This window comes from Nyctibius grandis, chromosome Z (assembly GCF_013368605.1).
Source record: "Nyctibius grandis isolate bNycGra1 chromosome Z, bNycGra1.pri, whole genome shotgun sequence".
NCBI lineage: Eukaryota > Metazoa > Chordata > Aves > Nyctibiiformes > Nyctibiidae > Nyctibius > Nyctibius grandis.
This window is the reverse complement of record NC_090695.1, coordinates 9142407-9161916: the sequence shown is the minus strand read 5'-3', so window position 1 is coordinate 9161916 and position 19510 is coordinate 9142407. Positions and strand designations below refer to the sequence as shown.

Sequence of the window (19510 nt, the reverse complement as noted above, 5' to 3'; positions counted from 1 at the left end):
ATTTTAGATGAAGATGTTACAAAGCAACACTCATGGAAACTGATTCTATGATTAAAAAGTTCTCAAACTTGGTTTGCAGGAGAAGCACTAGCCTGGTGGATAAGCAATATATTCAGGAACGTTGGGTTCCTGGCTCTGTCAATAACAGCCAAACCTCTTGCTCTGCCCAGGCCTCTTCCCCATGGTCACAGACAGCACTTTTCCTTTGTAGTGAAGTGGGAGTTGGCCTCTTCTCCCAGGCAACTAGCGATAGGACAAGAGGACACAGCCTCAAGCTTCGCCAGGGGAGGTTCAGGTTGGACATTAGGAAGAATTTCTTTTCAGAAAGGGTTATTAGACATTGGAATGGGCTGCCCAGGGAGGTGGTGGAGTCACCATCTCTGGATGTGTTTAAGAAAAGACTGGACATGGCACTTAGTGCCATGGTCTAGTTGACATGGTGGTGTCAGGGCAACGGTTGGACTCGATGATCCCAGAAGTCTCTTCCAACCTGGTTGATTCTGTGATTCTGTGAATAGCTCTTTATTGGTTTCTCTCCACTCGGTGAAGCGATGACAAGCGAGCATACTGATGAGTTAGAAACCTGTGTACCATCTAAGATGGTACTGAAGCAGGGCTTTAAAGTCGTGCTTTAAACAACACATCACATGGGACATGCCATCAAACTCAGCAACTTCCCCATGATGAAGCCAGAAACAGAAATACAGTTACAGGCTGGACTGTGAGTTAGCAGAGTTACTCGCATTGCTGAGCATATGTTACCTAAAGAAAAAATTGCCTCTCGGATCACAAAGATTCAGAGAACCACATTATCAGGAAATATGAGTCTCTGAGTTATTTGAGCTTGGCTGCTGGAAATTGGCAGCATCCCCAAAAAATGAGGAGGGGGAGCAGTTTACTTGACATCAAGAAGGTTTATCCTCCCATCTCTTGTCAATGCCATCTACCGAGTATTAATGCTTGTATCAGACTGAAGGCCATGAATCAAGTTTGGTACACAATGATTTTTCTTCACGTGTTATCTGTAACCTACTGCCTGCCTGAGTCTCTCCGTTCAGCACCTTTAGGAGGCTACCTGAGTACAAAGGAAACTTGACTTGAAGGACAGATAGAAGAAAAGTAAGTTATTCTCTATGCTTTTCTGTGATGTCTCAGTGTGTTATCAGAAGCCGAGAACTTTAAGGAAAGATGTCAAAGACAGAGGCACCATGGAGGAGGGGGGAATTGTCTGACTCACACCCCTTGCTGGGCATCTACAGCACCGAAGAAATATCTGTGTACTAAATGAGAGTAATTTGCAAAGATGCAGTAGCGATCCCACCGTACGTGATTTAGCAAACCCAATTACAGTTACACTTCAACAGACGACTCAAAATGCTGCTAAAAGAGTTTATTAAAGACGGTACTAACAGTTCGCATAACAATGGCACGCACAATGATTCAAAATCATGACAAATGGCGTGGAGTTTTAACGAGCATTATAATAATACACCAGGGACAAGAACAAAGCGGATGTGCCATCTCAGAACGCTACGAGCAGGCCCATGAAATACAGGAGTTGTATCATAAAGCTGTACAAGTGTCAGAGAAAATAGGAAAAAAAAAGTCATTCAATACACAGTTCTTGAATTTATTGACAGTATTACAGTACTTTATGGGCAAGGACTGGCTTGCTCCAGTTGCAGTTTCCAGAGCACAAGGGCAGCTGGAAATAGCAAAAATATCCCCAAAACAATAAAAACCCTCCAACAAACATACCTCAGGTGCAATCACTACTCCAAACCTTCCTGCTTATGAATTTTCAGTCAGAAATTCTGACCTCCCTGCAATCACTTTGCTCAGGACAGTGTTTCGTTTTGCAAGAAAACAAAACCAGGATGCTTCTTTAAGACAGCGCAAAAATATTTTCAATGGTATTGTTAAATCACAGATTAATGACAATCAGCATGGATCAACCGCAGCACGGCCAACGGCGAGTTCAAGATCAGAACCGAATGGACCCGCTGCCCCTTGACCAGCACTCCAGGCTGAGTGCTTGCAGAGGCGAGACGTGTTGCTCCCTCCCCAGCGAGCCACCATTTCTGGGTTCATAGTGAGGAATGGTCTCAGCTACTCCAGGGTAACAAAAGGCTACAGATAACCTGCAAGTATTAAATTATCCAACCCTATGTCAAAAAAACTAACACAAGAATATTGAAGTGGAAAGAGTACATAGCAGCCATGTTTTGTCATGGCTCTGATGTTGTTCCCTTCCTTAGCGTGTCGGTCACGGTAGCTAAAGTGTGACCTGTGGAGTTCAGCAGCTCACAGCACCCCCACGGTGATGCAGGATTCCCAGCAGCACGTGGGGATTCATATTCTCCGAGACACACTGATAATTACAACGGCAGGGCAGCTGCAGTCTGCTCTGGGTGTGTTGCCTTTGCAGCTTTTGGCTATGTGATCTTAGGCCCCTCTGCACTTGTCCCACTGCTCTCACCTATGCTCACAGCAGCACATCCATGGTCATACATTCACTTGGTGTTCATCTTCAGAGCAATTTGCTACTTCTTTTTTAAGCAGACATTGAGGCGTCTGCATATCATGTTGGGACACTGGTATGATCTGTGCCAGAATATCCCCTGGCAGCTCCACAGTACACAAATTCAATGAGAGATAACTGTGCTTTGCCAAAACCCCAAATCATTCTTCTTCTCCCAATTTCCACGCAGTTGTGTGTTTGTATCGTAGTGTGATTATGCAGAACCTTTTTAATGTCTGCCAACTGCAGAGGATAAAATCACAGTGCTGCATATCAACAAAACCCAGCATACCCAGCCTCCAACATAAAATAATTTATACACACAAAGCAGAATTTGCATCTTAAATAAGAAGAGATTGTCTCACTCTCTATGGTGTCTTACCCAGCTACTAAAAAATAAATAATTCACATCAGATTGACGGATTTGTTTCCTGTACAGCACACGTGCGCTATCAGAGCTGACAAAGACAACATGAAAAAACCTTTTGTAATTAATGAAAGAGAATTGTTGAACACTTGCACATATTGGCACAAGGCAGAAGAGAAAAGGGAACATTACACAGCTCAGCTCAGGTGCCCTCCTCCGTGGAGCGGGACTCAGATTTCAACTTCACAAATTCTCTGGCAACTTCATCATTGGTTCTTTGAGAGAGAATCCTCAGGACTGTAAGTCCTGTCTCATCCATGTGAATCCTGCGCCCGAGGGGGCACCAGCAAGCACAGCTCCCTTTGTCTGCTATGTCTCTGAGCTGCATCACTGCTATCCCCAGTACTCGGTCCTCCCGAGCAAAGCAGTAGTCCTTCACACAGACTTGGAGCTCGTAGGCATCAGGGCCATCTTCATTCCCCAGTATGCTGAAAAACACACAGAAGGTCACTTACAGTTTCTCAGATATAAATTCCTCTGCAAAATAAAGGTGCCAGCAGCTGACTAGAGTGCTTTGATGAGCCACAGAAAACTCCTTTCTACAGAAAACCCTGGTCAGAGAGGCAGAAGTAAAACCTACAGCGTACGGGCATTTTTGCTGGTTTACAGCTGATAAAGACAACCTGGCTACTTGCAAAGAAAAAACGAACAACCTTATTAAGTTGCCTTTGCATGTGTGTGTGTGTGTGTGTGTTAAGCTGTGAAATGAGAGGAGTGGAGAACATTAATGCCATGCTAATAGATTTTCAGCTCAGATGGCTTTAAACATTTCTGCTTCTGTTAAGCGTTGCTTCATTTCAGTAATTAATATTTTAATTAGATGAAGTATTTTTTAAAGATTCAGAACCTTCTGTTAAAGCAAAAGCTAGTAAAAACACATACCCAACCTTTCTGTTGTTTCTAAAATTAAAAGAATTAAAAAAGAAAGGGACAAAATCTCTTCACTTAAAGGAAGCCTGCCTTTCCTCACATCAAAGAAAAATTATATAGACAGTCCCTCTCCCCAAGATGTTTACAGTCTTTTGCTGGTCTTCTCCTCTCATTCTTACTGTACAGTTGGGTGAGCACTAGTCTGTAGCTCCCCTTTGATGAGCCTTCCAAGAAGGAAGATGCCTTTGTAATAATGAAAGCCAAATAAGAAGAGATCAATACTTGGCATTAAGAAAGACTGCAATTTTAGCAGTGCAACTTACTACCAGTTCCAAGGGCTGTATCCTTGGAAACAAGTTTAGAAAGCATGTCCCACAGGTCAAGTTGGGATAAAAACACACATTAAGATTAAATGAACCAAAAATATGTAAAGAACTTTTAGCCTCAACTCTACCAATAAAAGACAGAAAGTTCATTATAACAATGGAGCACAGTAAAATACGTTGATAGGACAAACAACTCATTTCAGAAGGTAGCCAAAGGACACCGCTGGTATAGAACAGACCTCAGCATCCCACCCACAGCAAAAACTCCCATAATTTAGCTTTTCCTGCCAAGACACCACGCACTTGGCCAAGCTACTGGTTTTCAAGTACTCTTCTGAGCCCTGAGCAGGCTGTTCGTGGACAGTGGAAAAGCCTATCTGTCCTCTGCATCTGCACTTGCCACGTCAGATCCCCAGGCTATTTTTCACACTTACAAGTGAAAGGTTTCATTGTATTTGGGAGCCCAGTTGTTGCTCTTTGACTTGGTTGTGAACTTCCTCTTCTTGTCACTCTGATGGGGCCCGATCATGGTGATTTCAACGAATGGACGGAACATGCCGGATGTTTGCCACTTCAGGTCGTTGGCTGCCACAACTGGAAAAGAGAGTCACAACCTGTTTTACAGTAAATACTTATTTATTCCCATTGCTCTGAACATCTTTTTGCTCTGCTCTGCTTTCAGTTTCTTGTTTCAGAGGACAAAGTCCAACTCAAAGCACATGAGTGTTCCAACACACATGAGCAGGACTTTTTTGTAATACAAAGATACACTTTTTTTGCTCTAGTTTAAGCTTTGCAAAGGGCATTTGATACTTAGGACAGTACTTGGCTTTCGCCATATGCATAGTCAAGAAATTAGTCCAAAAAAACAGGCATTCATGAAGCTCCGGGTAGGCTGCCCTGCCAGTTCAGTGCTTAACTCTACATTATGTGTGGGATGAGAAAAAAGAAGTGCATTTTGGGGGCCAATATTAAGGTCTCTGTTGAAAAGGAAAATGAGACGGCAGGTAAGACAAAATCCACGAGCTGTGGGTGGTTCCAGAACCCAGAATTATTAGCTCTTTAATTCTCATTCTCTCTCAGGTCACTGCAGGGAGCAGACTGAAGCACAGGAAATAGCTCCGAAAATCAGTTTTTGCATTGCAGTGTAGATTTAGACAGGAGAAGAGAGGCCTGAAGAGCTGTTTATATAAATCTTTAGAGGAAATTAAAGTAGTTAAATATGCTGTATTCGAGCAAAGGAGACGAAAGAGGAAGAGGAAGCCTGAGATGAATCACTGCTTTGGTTATTTTCAGAGCAGCTCTTCAGGGACACACGTGGCCTTCAGGATGGGGGAGAGGAGCCTCTGAACTTTTACTGGCTCTGCGATATCTTGGTTTACACTGAGCAATTTCGCAACATCGCCTTGTCATGCTGCCCTGTTCTCTGCAGCACAGGCTAAACTGTGGCGCCTGGTTAGAGCCATCATCTGATTTTTGTTTGCTTCGTGTATCGTTGCCAATAAACAACAGGACTGTACATTGCCATGACACTGGCTGGATGGGACAAGCTCATTTGCTGTTTCTTTACATGTTCCTGATGTAAAACAGAGAAAACAATTCTGGGTTCACATGACATGAGCTAACACAGAAATATAACGACTGCCAACTGGAGATTTGCCCCGACACAGTCACAGAGTCTGCTGAGCAGTAACACATGCTTTGCCTTACCTTTCACCGTGACCTTGTGTTCACCAGTTCCTGGGTGGGTATACAGGTCGATCTGTATGGACACTTCACCCACAGGATCATCCACACCAGAGCCTGTTGGAAGAAAATTGACACCCCCCATGCACACACAGATTATTGTTTACTGGCACCTATCTTTGGTTTATCGCCTCAGCAAGACAATAGTGTTTTCACTGTTCACCTCCCATAACCAGCTTTTCAGTCAACAGTGATAATGTAACATTAATGCAAAATAACATCAGGCTTGCATGCCCAACACGGACAAACACTAATGTTTTTTGCAGTCCACCGTAAAGATAGCATCCTGTTGAGAATACTAGTAAGCATTTTAAAAGAATTTAAGAGACCTAAAGCTTGACAAAGGACCCTCACAGACAGCAAGGATTTTTCAGAGATTCCTGCCAAGCTATTGTGTGCACATGCAGGCATTCCAGTGGTGGGCATCGGCATTCCTGTCCGCTCAGGGAAGAAGGGAGGACAAAAAACCACAACAAAACAAAAGAAAAAAACACACTAGAGAGGAAGTTTGGGAAAAAAAAAAAGACAAAGATGTTAGTGATTTGCACTGAGCCATAGTGCAGTCTCACCCTCCAAGAAGCTCTTTCCATGTTGTACATCAGATTAAAGTTGTCATCCTGACTGCCTATCTGCTTCCCTTTGGAGGATAATTGAGAACCCCTTCACTGCTGTGCACCAAAAATTATGAGAGAGAAGTACTCATAACTTGCATATTTACTTCCCTTCATCAATTAGCCAGGGAGAAAACCAGATGTGCTTCACAGAGGAAAAGATAACATGTTGTAACAGAGGGAGAAGATCTCATGAACCTTAGAATTCGTGTATTATGATGTTTTCAACTTTTTAACTTCTAATCATAATTATCATGCAATATGTGGAAATGACATTATTCTAGGTAAGAAAGTCAAGATGTCATGTAAATTACAGAAAAACACTGATTTGCAAAATGGAAATGAAGTCTTTGATAAGATAGTGAGATTGCTTTTACTTTCTCTTTGATAACTGTACGATCTCAGGTTGACAATTAGCAATGCATTTGTAATTGGGATACCTACAGGGTAATTGGGTACCTACGAACAGCAGTGTTATTTTGTCAATTTTGAGGCCAAGACACGTTACTAAGTGAAAGAATTATTGTGTTTGAAATTCAAGATAAGGAGCTTGAAGGATATCATTAAACAAACGTTTTGATTAGGCAGATCTAACACATCAACTTTCACAAGAGCAGTCTGCAGGCAGCAAAAACACTCATTTAAAAAACAGAGAGTTAATCTGTGCAGTTCTCTGAAGAGAATTACATGGCACAGGACTGTAGGTAGTGAAAGTCACATTAATATACAAGTAAAAGTATCTGACCAAACATAACAGAACCTCAAATTATCATCTTAGGGTAGATTCTAATTCTTGACCTGAGTACGATAAACAGCCTCTATGCTGTAACATTAGTACACAACCTTGAATGTACTGTTTTCTCCCCGCTTAGAAGGGCAGTGCTCCTTCTTTTCTTATATAAGCACAGAGCTTTAAAATTAGTAGGCTTAATTATTGGCCTGATCCATCTGATGGTGTGGGTCTGTCACTTATATTGTTGCCATTTTCCAAGAGGACAGGATTACCAACAGCATGTAACAACTTTATCAGGCAACATCTGCAGAAACATCAACCGCCAAACACGGAGGTCTTCATTTTACTATCTTTAGTGTAATTAATAGGTTATAAAGGGGACACTGATGCTTCAGAGGACTGACAGTGGAATCATCCCATTACCTTTGAGGAAGCCAAAATTTAGATTTTTTTTTTAATACTTTCATTCTTGTCCTTTCATACAAAAATCTTATTCTATTATGTGTAATGTTCAGAGACAAAAGCACTTTGTAGATGGCCAGTGAAAAATATTCTGATCACATACAACTGTGTATATACACATACTTGCACACTTAGTGACAAGCAGATTTAAATCATGACATGAAAGCCTCATTGGTATTGCAATACTGGAAGGTGAAACTGCAGAACTGAACTCGTGCAACGTGCTACAGATGTATTTCACCTAAGATAACAAAAAGACTTTGGACAGCAGAAAATAAATTGAGATATGAAACAGAACAAGACTTAATTTTTTAGGGCTCTCCTGAGCACCCAGACTTTTAGCTACCCCCCTTCAAGCCAGATGTTTCAAGCTCGGCCATAACCTTGGGTACATATCAGACACTACCACGTGTTACAGTAGCCCGTCTCAGCAGACCATACGCATGCAAATCTAGGACTTGAAACAGCAATACATAGGCCCTGGTAAAGGGCAGGGGAACAAGTCCACAGCATCTCTCAAAAACAAGTCCATTTTTGAGACAGTTTTGAAATCCCATGAATAAATCTCAAGCTTGGGCACAGGCTCTCAGGCAGGGTACAGACTTCTACACCGCACAACCCATGGCTCCGTTTGTGGGATGCAAGCATTCGGTTAAAGTTCACTTCTACAGGGAGCTACGGGGAACGGGTCTCTGAAAAAGGTTTCTGAGCATGGGCGAGATGACTTCAAAAGCAAGGCAGCTGGCTAATGTTGTTATGGTAACAACATTAGTCTTGAACATACCCTTATCAGGAAGAACATCCTCATTAGCGGTAAACCTAATACCTTTCCCATCATGCACTGAGACATGAATTCAAAAGGCAAGAAGCAAGCAGGATAAAGAGAGAAGAGTGTGAATTACAATCCAATTAGTGGTGTCACTTAAACAAATACAAGTCAAATATTCTAGCTCTTAATAGACAAAATATCAACTTAGATCTTCTGCACCAACACAGGCTTTAGAGTGCAAGGCTGTCTGCGAGTAAGCGATTGTGTGGGTTAAAACAAGAACAGAATTTGTGCTGGCATAACTAAACTGCAAGCCCTGACCCAACTTTGCAGAGCAAATGTTTAACGGCATAGTGCTATAGCAGTCAGCTCAGTGAGAAAACGAGGGCAATAGATACCTCACAAACTGGAAGATGCAACCATTGAGCAATGAAGTAAGAGAGGCAAACAGTCAGCATTTAAATAGTTCTGCGTGCAGCCATTTCCTCCCATAGGCTTGTGGGAAGCTTGACTTTGCATAAGGGAAACATCAGTCAGAGAGCTCTGGTAAGCAGATGTCAGCTGTAAACACTGGTGCTGTCTCTTCTGTCCCCACAATGCATGTGCAGATCTCCAAACTAATCTACGAATGGGGGTTACAGAGAAGTGTATGCAAGCAATATCCTTTTCTAGCCCCAATCTCAGGAGCAAGTCATGCCTTTCTCAGAGATATTCCATCATTGGTCCTACAGATCAGGTGGCATAGCTCCTGTCTTTGTTCCTGAAACAGGATCCAAAACTCGCAAGTCTACTAATGTAGAAGATGCTGATTTGGACCAGCTCAGTGGCCCACCATGCCCAGTACCTGTCTCCTAAAGTGGCTCAGACAAGCCACAAAGAAATGCCATCAGTCAGCTATGAGATATAATCAATGACCTTGTAACGAGTGCATCTTATATCCTAAAACTAGAGCTTAATTCTTTCTAAGCTTCTTAAAAAAAAAAATACCCAACACACACACTCACTTCTGTGGCAACTCTCTACATTCCAGCTGCTCTCAGATTATGTTCAATTCTCTTTGTATATCTGCTGAACACTCAGCCTCAGTGGAGTTCTACAGTCAAATCACGCATTGCATGAAGCTGCTTCCTCAAATCAGCTTTGAATTTGACACTTTGCAACTTTGACGGAGCACCTTCTTCCTCTAATTTTAAACACTCCTGACTGTAGCCTGGAGTGTAGAACAGCAGTGCTGCAGACATCCTTCCATCTTGGCTCGCCACGACAACATAATAGGATCCACACAAAAAACTAGCTTCAATTCACGGTCTAGATATATAATGGGAAACGTTTGCCATAGAACAGCAAAGATTGAAAACACACTGTGCACACAAGCTCCCAGTTAAAAAGTCTTTGTGTAACTGTAATGGCAACAGCCAAGTTCCCAGAGCCCCATGTGGATGTAGCAGTCTTTGACCTGTCTGGCCACTGGATGTCATCGTTGCTCTGCTGGGACACAGCTATAGGACAATTCTCTCAAACACAGGTACTGACTCTTAACTTCAGTGTTTTAATGCAGTATATTTCAACCTAAGCAAGAACATATCATGCTGCTAAAGGCAGGGATGATTCAGTCCCCTCAAACTACACTCAACTTTTCACTTTAAAACTTTAAAATCAAACCTTGTTCTGCTCAAGAATTTTCAGTACTTTCTCCACTGGTTGGGGGATGCCAGTAGCAAGCAGTCTCATTTACACATAAGGGAAAGGTGTGTTGGCTATGGAGTGCTTTTCCCTTGATTTCAGGACTCGGTGTCACAGTATTAGTACAGACAGAGTTAGTACAGCCTGAGGGGTCACCAGCTCTTATAGGCTTGTAAGGATTAAAGGAAAAAGGACCCCAAGCAAAAACATGGCAGAAAGACACCCCCATGGAGCTGTGTGACTTTTGCTGCTCAGATGTAGTAGCCCAATGCGTCGGCTTGTATTTAAACAGCCTGAAAACTTAAAACATCAGTTTCAGTTTTGACCTAACCTCTAACAGCATCTGTCCCTTCTTCCTGAGATTAGTGAGGTTCATAGTCAGCCACTGAAGGTCCCTGACTATAGACCAAATCATTCTGTACAACAATCTGGAGATGTTTACATGAAAGCAATGAAAGACAGAGACAATTAACTGCTGACCCCTTCCAAATCAATGAAACAGCACCACTATCGTGCCTTCCCAGAGAGCTACCAAAGAACTCCAGTGACGCATTCCAGCAGCTTACTAATATGTTGTGGTGATTTGTAATCATCTAGCTCGCACATATCCTGTATTGGCTGCAGACAAAACGGTGCTTTTGTTGCTCTAAGAGACTTTTGCCTTTACAGGCAGCGTGCAGCTCCGTGACTCATCATATTGCTGTCAATCAGCCTTAGTCAGACCTACACAGGCTGCTGGCAGCTGGCCTGTGACACAGACAGTTTCTGCGTGGTGTCTTGCTGCAATGGTCTCTCTCACCACTGTGCAAGTCTCAGTACAATACCTTCAAATTTCACTTCTTTCAAGTCACCCACCCACTTTAATTCATGAAACGTGACTGTTAAATGAGGACTGCAGAGAAAAAGACCACAAACACCCCAGGGCTTGTTTCACATATTCCTGCTTTCTCAAAATATAGTTGTTGAGTGGGAAATAACCCCCTTTCCCTCCTTCTCAGTTTCAAAAGCTCTGAACTGTCACATTTCCAGAAACGTTACTGGCAAAAGCACTCTACAAACTGGCAGTACAAGACAGAAATTACGAACAGAGCAGATAGCTCCATTCATCTTTGCCACAAACACACCAGAGTCTTACCCTGAGCTGTCTGAGTCTGGACAAAGGTTTTTATGAGAGTGTCTGTGGTCTGAGTGTAGAGAGAGAGAGCATATCGAAGTGACTGCAGGTCTGGACTCTTCTCCAAGAAGGTTTTCTTCAGACCATTCCCACCAGCATGGAAATATTGCTAAGAATAAAAAGAAAGAGGAAAAATACTGAGAAAGAATTGCAACCAACATTTACGGGGTATTGTGTATGTGGATGGCAAAGAGCTGGAAAAAAATCACAAAACAGCTTCTGTACTTGAAATCCAGCTTTTAGACCAACTGATAACAACTGCACATGGCTTTCCTTTTCCAAAGCACTTAAATATTAATATGCTGGCTCCCAGCACATGCCAGTCACCTGAGATTATTCAGGTTACACAAACATGGCAGTATCACTCACTTAGTGCTTTTATTGCTGTAAGAGCAGCGGCAGACTCCTGCCATCTCCTGAACTGGGACAGGCACTATCCTCCCAAATAGTATTTGAGGATGGAGCAAGGGGATGACAGAGACAGAAGTGGAATCACTTACTTTGATAGTATCCAATGCCAGATCCAAAACAGCACACTGCTTTGGAGTGAGACTCCTCGTTTCTTCTCTCACCATATGATCCTGCAAACCACCATTATATTTGACGTAAGTATGCTGTCAGAGACCAAAGGAAAAGGAGTCCCCAATATCACCTCTTTTCTCTGGATTCATGCTGTGGCTACATGGCCACAGCATTAATTCAGCTATTTAAGGAATGCTTAATGGAGTCTCTCGGAGTCATTTATTACAGCTTAACTTAAAAATAAACCCACTTTCTCTGTTTCTTGCAGGCACAGAAGAAAGAAATAAGTAAAGGAACTGGACAGAGCTATGTGACAGTTTAAAATCACAGTTTGTCTCTCAGAAAACCCAAACAGAAGTCTGCTTGCTACCCCTGTCATTCTAGAGCAGCCACAGCAAAACTCTCAAAACACCACCTAAATCAAGGAATTCTGAGAACTAGACACTGGGCAAAGTTGTTAGATGTTGATTGTGGATTTTTAAAAATTCTTCCATCTACAAAGGTCACTAATTCATCATATGGTTGTTGTACAGGGAGAAAACCAAACAAACAAGCAACATGTTCTAGAAAATACCTTTTGTAAAGGAAGAAGTTGTTCCCATTAAGACCCACCATCTCTAATAGGAAAGAGCCAGGAATCCCTTGGGAAGGAATCCCCTTTCCTGCAGGGGAAGCATATCCCTGTTAGACTCCTGCCTGACTACATGAATGTGTCATCCTTTGGTATTTCACTAAGCTCTTTCTCTCACATGCTTAGTCTAAGTCTCAGGGAAAACCAGCACATTTTAGGAAGTGAAAGCTTTGCACAAACCCAAATTCTAGCTGTCTGAGCTGCTAGAGGGTCAGGCCAGCTGTCTGCAGCCTGGGTGCTGAAGCATTCATGAAAAAGATGCAGGCAAATCAGGCAAAGGCTACTTATCCCTGCCTTAAACGTGTCATAGCCTCTGATAACAGACACTTTCCAGGAGACAGGTCTCCTAAATTGTCTTTGAGTACAGCACGCCTAATGTATGGCATTGTGTGTGCATTTCATGCTGACAAGCCTGCTGGCTATCTTGCAGCCTGCTGATTCTTCACATTGCCGGGTGCTGTTCCCATTCATTACCCTCCAGGATCCATCTCCTGCCTGATGGAGATGGGGCTCACAGCAGTCTAGGTGCAGTGCTAGGCATTTGCCACGCTTCTCACAGACATCTAGCTAGCACCTTTGCACAGCGCTGCATTAAACCGTACAGAAGATGCCTCTCAAGTCAGCAGTACCTCAGACAAGTCTGCACCGTGCTTTCTTGAGTACTAGAGACATGCCTCAACTTGCCTCTTTTCCCCATGCAGGCTGCTCCTGGTCTGCAAAGTTATGTGCAGTGGCACAGTACCCTCTAAGCTGCAAAGTATCTTCTGTTGCGACAAGCTGTCCTTAGGGAGGCAATAGCTCTCCTCCCTTTTCTTCATGAGCTGGGTGTAATTCGGTTGAAGATGATGTGGCTTCACACTTCAGTACACAGAGGGTAAAACATCCTTTCTCTGTGACAGTCAGATTAAGCACACAATCAGCCAGAGCCCAAGGCCATGTCCATGGGAGAGGCCAATTTAGTCGGGCTAGCTGTCTCCCCAAGGCAGAGTGACTTTCATGTCTGTGGAAATGACTTTCTAGATCTGCCTGCCAGATTCCTCACACTTCAACAGAGACCAAGGGGTCAGCATTTTTCTCTTAAACACCAAAAGAGCTCATTCAGCCCCACACACCCCGCCGGTGTCCATGCTGTCATTGCACAGCAACACGTCACTGCATTCTAAGGGAGTTTCCCCATGCCATTTACTTCAACACATTATGTAAAAATAACCCAGTGGCTGCTTGCACCTACACACAGAGGAGCCCATGACTGTCATTCCCCTGCATACCCGCCCACTGCACATAGAATCATAGAATGGTTTGGGTTGGAAGGGACCTTAAAGATCATCTAGTTCCAACCCCGCTGCCACAGGCAGGGACACCTTCCACTAGACCAGGTTGCTCACAGCCCCATCCAGCCTGGCCTTAAACACTGCCAGGGAGGGGGCAGCCACAACTTCTCTGGGTAACCTGTTCCTATAAAGGTTCCTATAAAGTCCTATAAAGGACTGCACAGAGTGCTAATCTGCACTTCCCAGATTGCCAGTCAGGAGCAAGCCACAAGTATTTACATCAAGTAATTACACAACTTAAAGCAGAAGTGAAAAAAAAAAAAATCTTTCCCTGGTGTCTCATACTCATCCTTGTACGCTCCACAGGCACTCCCAGAAGAACCTCTGCGGTCACAGCTCAGCTGGTTACCCTGGGGGCAGCGCAAAGGAGAGGAGGCCGCTGCTCCTTGCTCCAGCTGCCGGCTATTAAGCAAACTGAGTGAAAAGAGTTTGATAATAAATGGGAGGCAGATATGTGGCACCAAGGTGCCAGTTTTATGGTTGGTTTTCTGAGCATTTTAAAATACACCGTGAAATTGATTTGTCATCAGAACAAGAGCCTGTGCTTGTCAGGTCTGTCAGTCTCATTTTTCAGATGAATTATCTGATTCACTAGGGCTCTGTTCCCCCTGTTCTATTTAAGACAAATAAAGCTTAAAATCCATCCCATCATTTTCCCAGGCTTTTAGTGGAACTGCAAAGTGCACAGGAGACGGGCTCTGAGGAGCCATTTACTCATGCCTTCCCTGTTAGCTTTGTACACGCCCACAAAAACAAAAGGACAAAAAAAAAAATAACATCCGCAATGCTTACACAGACCCAAACAATTTACAGTTTTGTAACACCTTTACTCTTCTGGAAATTTTTGGACAGTTTGTTCACACCATCCATCTGAACTCAAGGTCTCCAGAATTCAGGTGGTAGCGTGCTTTCCCACTTGTGTTCGGCTCTCTTGCCACGTATAAAGATCTTGTGTACCTGTGCTGCATCAGTCCTATATGTGGATATGCAAATAAAGGCTTGAACACACACCCGGGCTTGCCTGATTTGCATGATTACACGCATTTCTAAAAATGCAGTCCAGAGTTACCAAAGTTAAGCTTTACAGTAACTGAACTGAAGACAGGCTGCTGCTGAGGGATGGCCTTCGTCTGATCGGTGCGAATGGAAGCAGGAAAAGCTTCCAACTCATTCCTGGCAAGAGATGCCTTGTACATATTAAGAAATTCCAGTAAAGAGAAAATATGGAGGAAGTAAAAGATAACAGTGAACGTCACTGACTATGCCTGAAAATGCAAACAAGCCACAGGAACTCTCAGTTGTCTATGCACAAACTTGTCCTTGTGACCTGGGAGGAGAAACAGAGCAAATTCAGAGCTTTCTCCCTTTGACACCAGGAGTGCATTTACAGGGCAGGGATGGTTTATCTTCCTCCAGATGATGGGTACTTGCTGCTGTTTTTGAAAGGGGAAAGAGATACTCATAGGAAAAGGGAGTCACATTTGGGGGCTGTGGTCCAGCTCCCACTCTCCCAGGCTGTCTACAAAGCTCCTCTCTGCCCATTTCTCCCATGGAAGCGACACAGAGCGTTGTAAGCGCAGGAAACAGCAGAGGTAGCGCAATCCTCAGGAGCCACCATGTCACCAGGGAGGACAGCCTGGCTGTGGGAGTGCATGGAGCCATCCCCTAGCACAAGTGACAGCTATTCTGCTGGGGAACCACACTTGAGAGTTTGTTATGTCACTGTTAACTGCTACATAACAGCCTCAAAATGCAGCCGGAGAAAAGTGTGTGCCTCTAATGACACACCTGCATGTTCAGATCACTTACTAGGATCGCTAATAAGCACTACCTTAAATGAATTGTGTACTGTCCTGGCTCATAAAAATGCATGACGAATGCATTTTGAAATTGCACTGATCACTCAGGAGAATGCCCTTTACTGTGGGAAGACTTCCCTGATCATGCTCCAAGACAGAGTTCACGTTCAGCTCCATCTTCCTTGCAGCACAATTTGTGCACTGTGATGCTTCAGCTTTAGGGTGCCTCTTGCACAACACCCATTTTGTAGCACAAGTCAAAACACAACATAGTGCAATTTGAATGTTGTAAGGCATCACTATTTTCATACCATTCCCGTCGTGACCAGTGAATTAATGCTTGATTGGTTTATGATGAGGTGGCGTGCACTTAGTAATGCTCATGTCATGCACTGTCACGTCATGCACTGTCACAACACATCAACAGAGCCTTCATGCTAAATGCCAGCTTGCCGGTAAAGAGAGCCCACGCAGAAGGAATTTACAGACACAGGCTCTTTTCCATAAGCAACAGTTATTTTTGTAACAGTTCATATAATTCATCAATAGCTAGCACAATCCTCTTTCCTAATGATACCTCATTATCAGGATCACATAAGTGACTTCCTTTTATACACTGGGATACAGAGGAACAGGCTGGATACTGAGATCTCTACTTTTTTTCATTTTAAATTGATATACCAAACTGATCACTGTATCTACAGAGGAGAGAAACTACTTCAATAATTAAACCCACGTCAAAATATAACAATTAATTTAAACACAATACTAACGTTAACAGAATGCATTTAAAAGCACCTTTAATGCATTTAAAAGCATTTCTCTAAAATTGCATTCAGTGACAAACCACTGGAAGCACAAGACATGCTATGCGCTACTACGCTTCCATGCTTACACACACGGACATTAACACAAGCCATGCAGAATAATACCTTCAGCTTTGACAAGTGTCCCAGTTCCTTAGCAGCACTGAAAATCAACTGTGTGCCCTATGATTGCAAGAAGTTAGAAAAAGAAAGGAGGGGAAAAAAAGATTACAAACAAGCTTTGCATGTTTTTCCTTTGAGCAAGTCAAGTCAGTTCACAGCTAGAACTTTACATAACCACCCCAACGCCAGTCACAACAATTTGACTCCATGCCAGTTTACTACCTAGTACAAAACCTGACATTTCTGTGGATACCCCATCAAGAGCTATTTTGGAGCACAATATTCTGCTAACTGGTTCACTCTTGCTTACAGCAGCCAGCCATTTAAACAGAATGCGCCTTCAAATGGATTGCACAGGTGAGGGGTGAAGGCAGTGCACTGGCTTCGTCTCCAAGTTCTCCTTTAGATTTCAAGTCTAAACATACATGAAGACAGCATAGACTGGCCAAAGCAAAAGATCACACAACTGATGACAACCTCTCCATAGAAGTAGAGCCCAATCAGTGGGGTGGGGGTAAGCATACATCAGATCAGAAACAGAACTGGATGTGAGCAGTTTTAGGGTGAGAGATCAGCAAACAAAGTCCAGTGAATACTACAGCATCACCTTTACACATCAAAAGCTTGGCCAATGGTTCGTCTTCCCCCACTGTGGCTTACTGATGATTTATGACCAATGAAGAAACAAAAAGGAAAGATAAATCCCAGTGACGGGAAATCCTGCTTCAAGTCACTTACACTCTAGTATAATGGATTTTTACATAGTTTCTCTGCAATGGTCCCACAAAGGCATTTTCCCTTCTCCCCACCACAGCTTATCTTCTTTTGCCTGGGGAGTTAAATCCAAAATTTAATGAGAAAGCCTGTCCCAGTTTGGCCTAAACCAGGCCAATTTTCCTTTCAGTGATTTTTACTTTCAGCTGTCTTCTAAGTAACTGCACTTTCTGAAACTAACTGCATGTTTTGCAGACAGTGTCTGCTTCCAGGACTGGTAAAGCTCGAAGTTTGTAGCTATCGCTGAGGCACCAGTAGGGATGTTATGCAGAAAGGCTCTTGCTGTACTTATTCTTGGAGAAACCAAGGTCACTGCTAAATTCCTCACTGCTTATGAGTGAAGAGCCGAAGGGGGGTCACACCTGCAGGGAGGAGCGGACAGGGCAGGGGACCCAAAATTGACCAACGAAGGTATTCCATCCCATACACGTCATTCTCGGTATAAAGCGGAGGGATCACGAGGGTCTCGGCCTGTTTTGGAGGCCTCTGTTGGTTTTTTTTTTGGGGGGGCCTCTGCCTGCTTGGGCCGCTTCTGCTGCTTCAGGCTGCTTCTGAAGCTTGAGCCTTTGGCCAGTGTCCAAGGAGGACTCTGTCCATTTTCCTGCTGCCCCCGATCCCCATCTGTACATCCCTGAATCCAGCTCTCGACCGTTGCTGGGCCCAGCCTGGGCCTTCCCAGAGCCTGCCCTGCAGTGCCAGTGGTGACGTGGCCGACATTGGGAGAGTTCAATCTTGGTTTTGTATATATTTGTATATATTTGATTATTCCAATATTATTATTATACTCTTTTTCATTATTATAGTTCATTAAAACTGTTTTAACTTTCCAACCCGTAAGTCTCTCTCCCTTTTCCCTTTCCCTTCGGGGCAGGGGGGGGTAGGGTTAACAGAGAGCCTCTGCCACAGGTTTAACAGCCGGCCTAGCTTTAAACCGTGACAAAGCCAAAAGCGACACCACAATTCTCCAGCCTCTTCTCTGAGAGATGCTTTATGGGGTGTGCTGGAATTTATTTTTTCCCACTTCACTCCTTTTCATTCATCTAATCTTGCCTTTTTCTTTAAAAAAGTCACAACTGCCTATTACTCCACTTGGAATAAAACTCCAGCCTACTCTAATTCTGGCTATGAACTGTGCATATGTCATATCATTAAACTCTGCCCTACACTTCAGCCCCCTTAGGCTAGTCAGATTTGGGCTTTAGGACCAAGTCAGTTATGAGTGACTCCTCTTCCCTAAGTAAACCTCCCCTCTGTTATCTTTGTCGGGAATGTCTTAGGTATGTCTGGACAGTTGCCCTCTCAAAGATGATCTTTGGCTCTCTTCGCTTGTAATTGATCATTAGAGGCTAGCATTAAGAGTACGTGTAAATGTCACCACAGGTACCAGTTGGAAAGTACATGGGGGAATCCCAGCTGAATGCCTGAAATAAGCTTCCAGGGACAGACACTGGTGGGTGGCACTTTCCCGTAGGGTCTTTTTGATCAGGAAAACACTTGGGAGAAGATGAAGCTCATCTTCTTTGGGGACTGCTGGCTCCATGAGGACCAAATTTCCAGAAAATCCAATTCTCCTTTCCACAGCCCTCCTTCCCTCTCCTCTACTATCCTTTCTCATCTCAACAGTGTTTCACCCTCCCACTTAACCACAACTGCCAAGACCACTCCCCACCACGAAATCCCTTGAACTGTAACAAAGCAAGATGTAAACCCAGAATTATTGTATTGCCTTATGCCCCTGCCTATGCCACTCAGTTTGTTTTCTTTGCTGCTTTCCCTGGTATTTGATTATTTGTTGCCTTTTAAGTCAGTACTCTGTGGAGCAGGAACTATCCCATACATGCATTTGCAGAGAAGACTCTGGGAAATGGGTTCTACTGCAAAGATTATTGCCAAAATTATTCTTCTTTTTTTTCTAGGATTAAAGTTAACATCAGCCCCACTGATGGGTTCCCCTCAGCAAAAAAGTGGTTTTATACCTGTTGCTAGAGGCAGCAGATACCCTTTTACAGAAGTAAAGCAGGCAAATCATTTACAGCTGTAACACTGAAAAGACTGAACATCCTCTGCCCATTACAACAGCAGTCCAGAATTTTTAGATTTGTGACCTGAAATCACAGATAACCTCCTGATTTGCTCTATCCGTAACCATCACTTAACCCTCACTGTTTCTCAGCCTTTTATGTTCCTTGAATTCAAATCAAT

The 19510-nt window shown here is 43.4% G+C and overlaps 1 protein-coding gene across 2 annotated transcripts in view; it reads right to left on the bottom strand.

Annotated features, from left to right (window-relative positions):
• Positions 1-3030: 3030 nt before the first annotated feature.
• Positions 3031-19510, bottom strand: part of UNC13B (unc-13 homolog B) — a 197899-nt gene continuing 181419 nt past the window's right edge. Inside the window, exons 34-40 of one of the 2 annotated variants that reach the window (XM_068422033.1) lie at positions 16538-16594; positions 11823-11903; positions 11284-11431; positions 8481-8537; positions 5855-5947; positions 4579-4738; positions 3031-3376 (exon numbers count right to left, since the gene is read on the bottom strand). In XM_068422033.1, coding sequence (XP_068278134.1) covers positions 3091-3376; positions 4579-4738; positions 5855-5947; positions 8481-8537; positions 11284-11431; positions 11823-11903; positions 16538-16594 — 882 coding nt within the window. In that variant the 3' untranslated portion in view covers positions 3031-3090. The remainder of the gene's footprint in view (positions 3377-4578; positions 4739-5854; positions 5948-8480; positions 8538-11283; positions 11432-11822; positions 11904-16537; positions 16595-19510) is intronic. The other variant, XM_068422034.1, reaches the window with a different exon arrangement.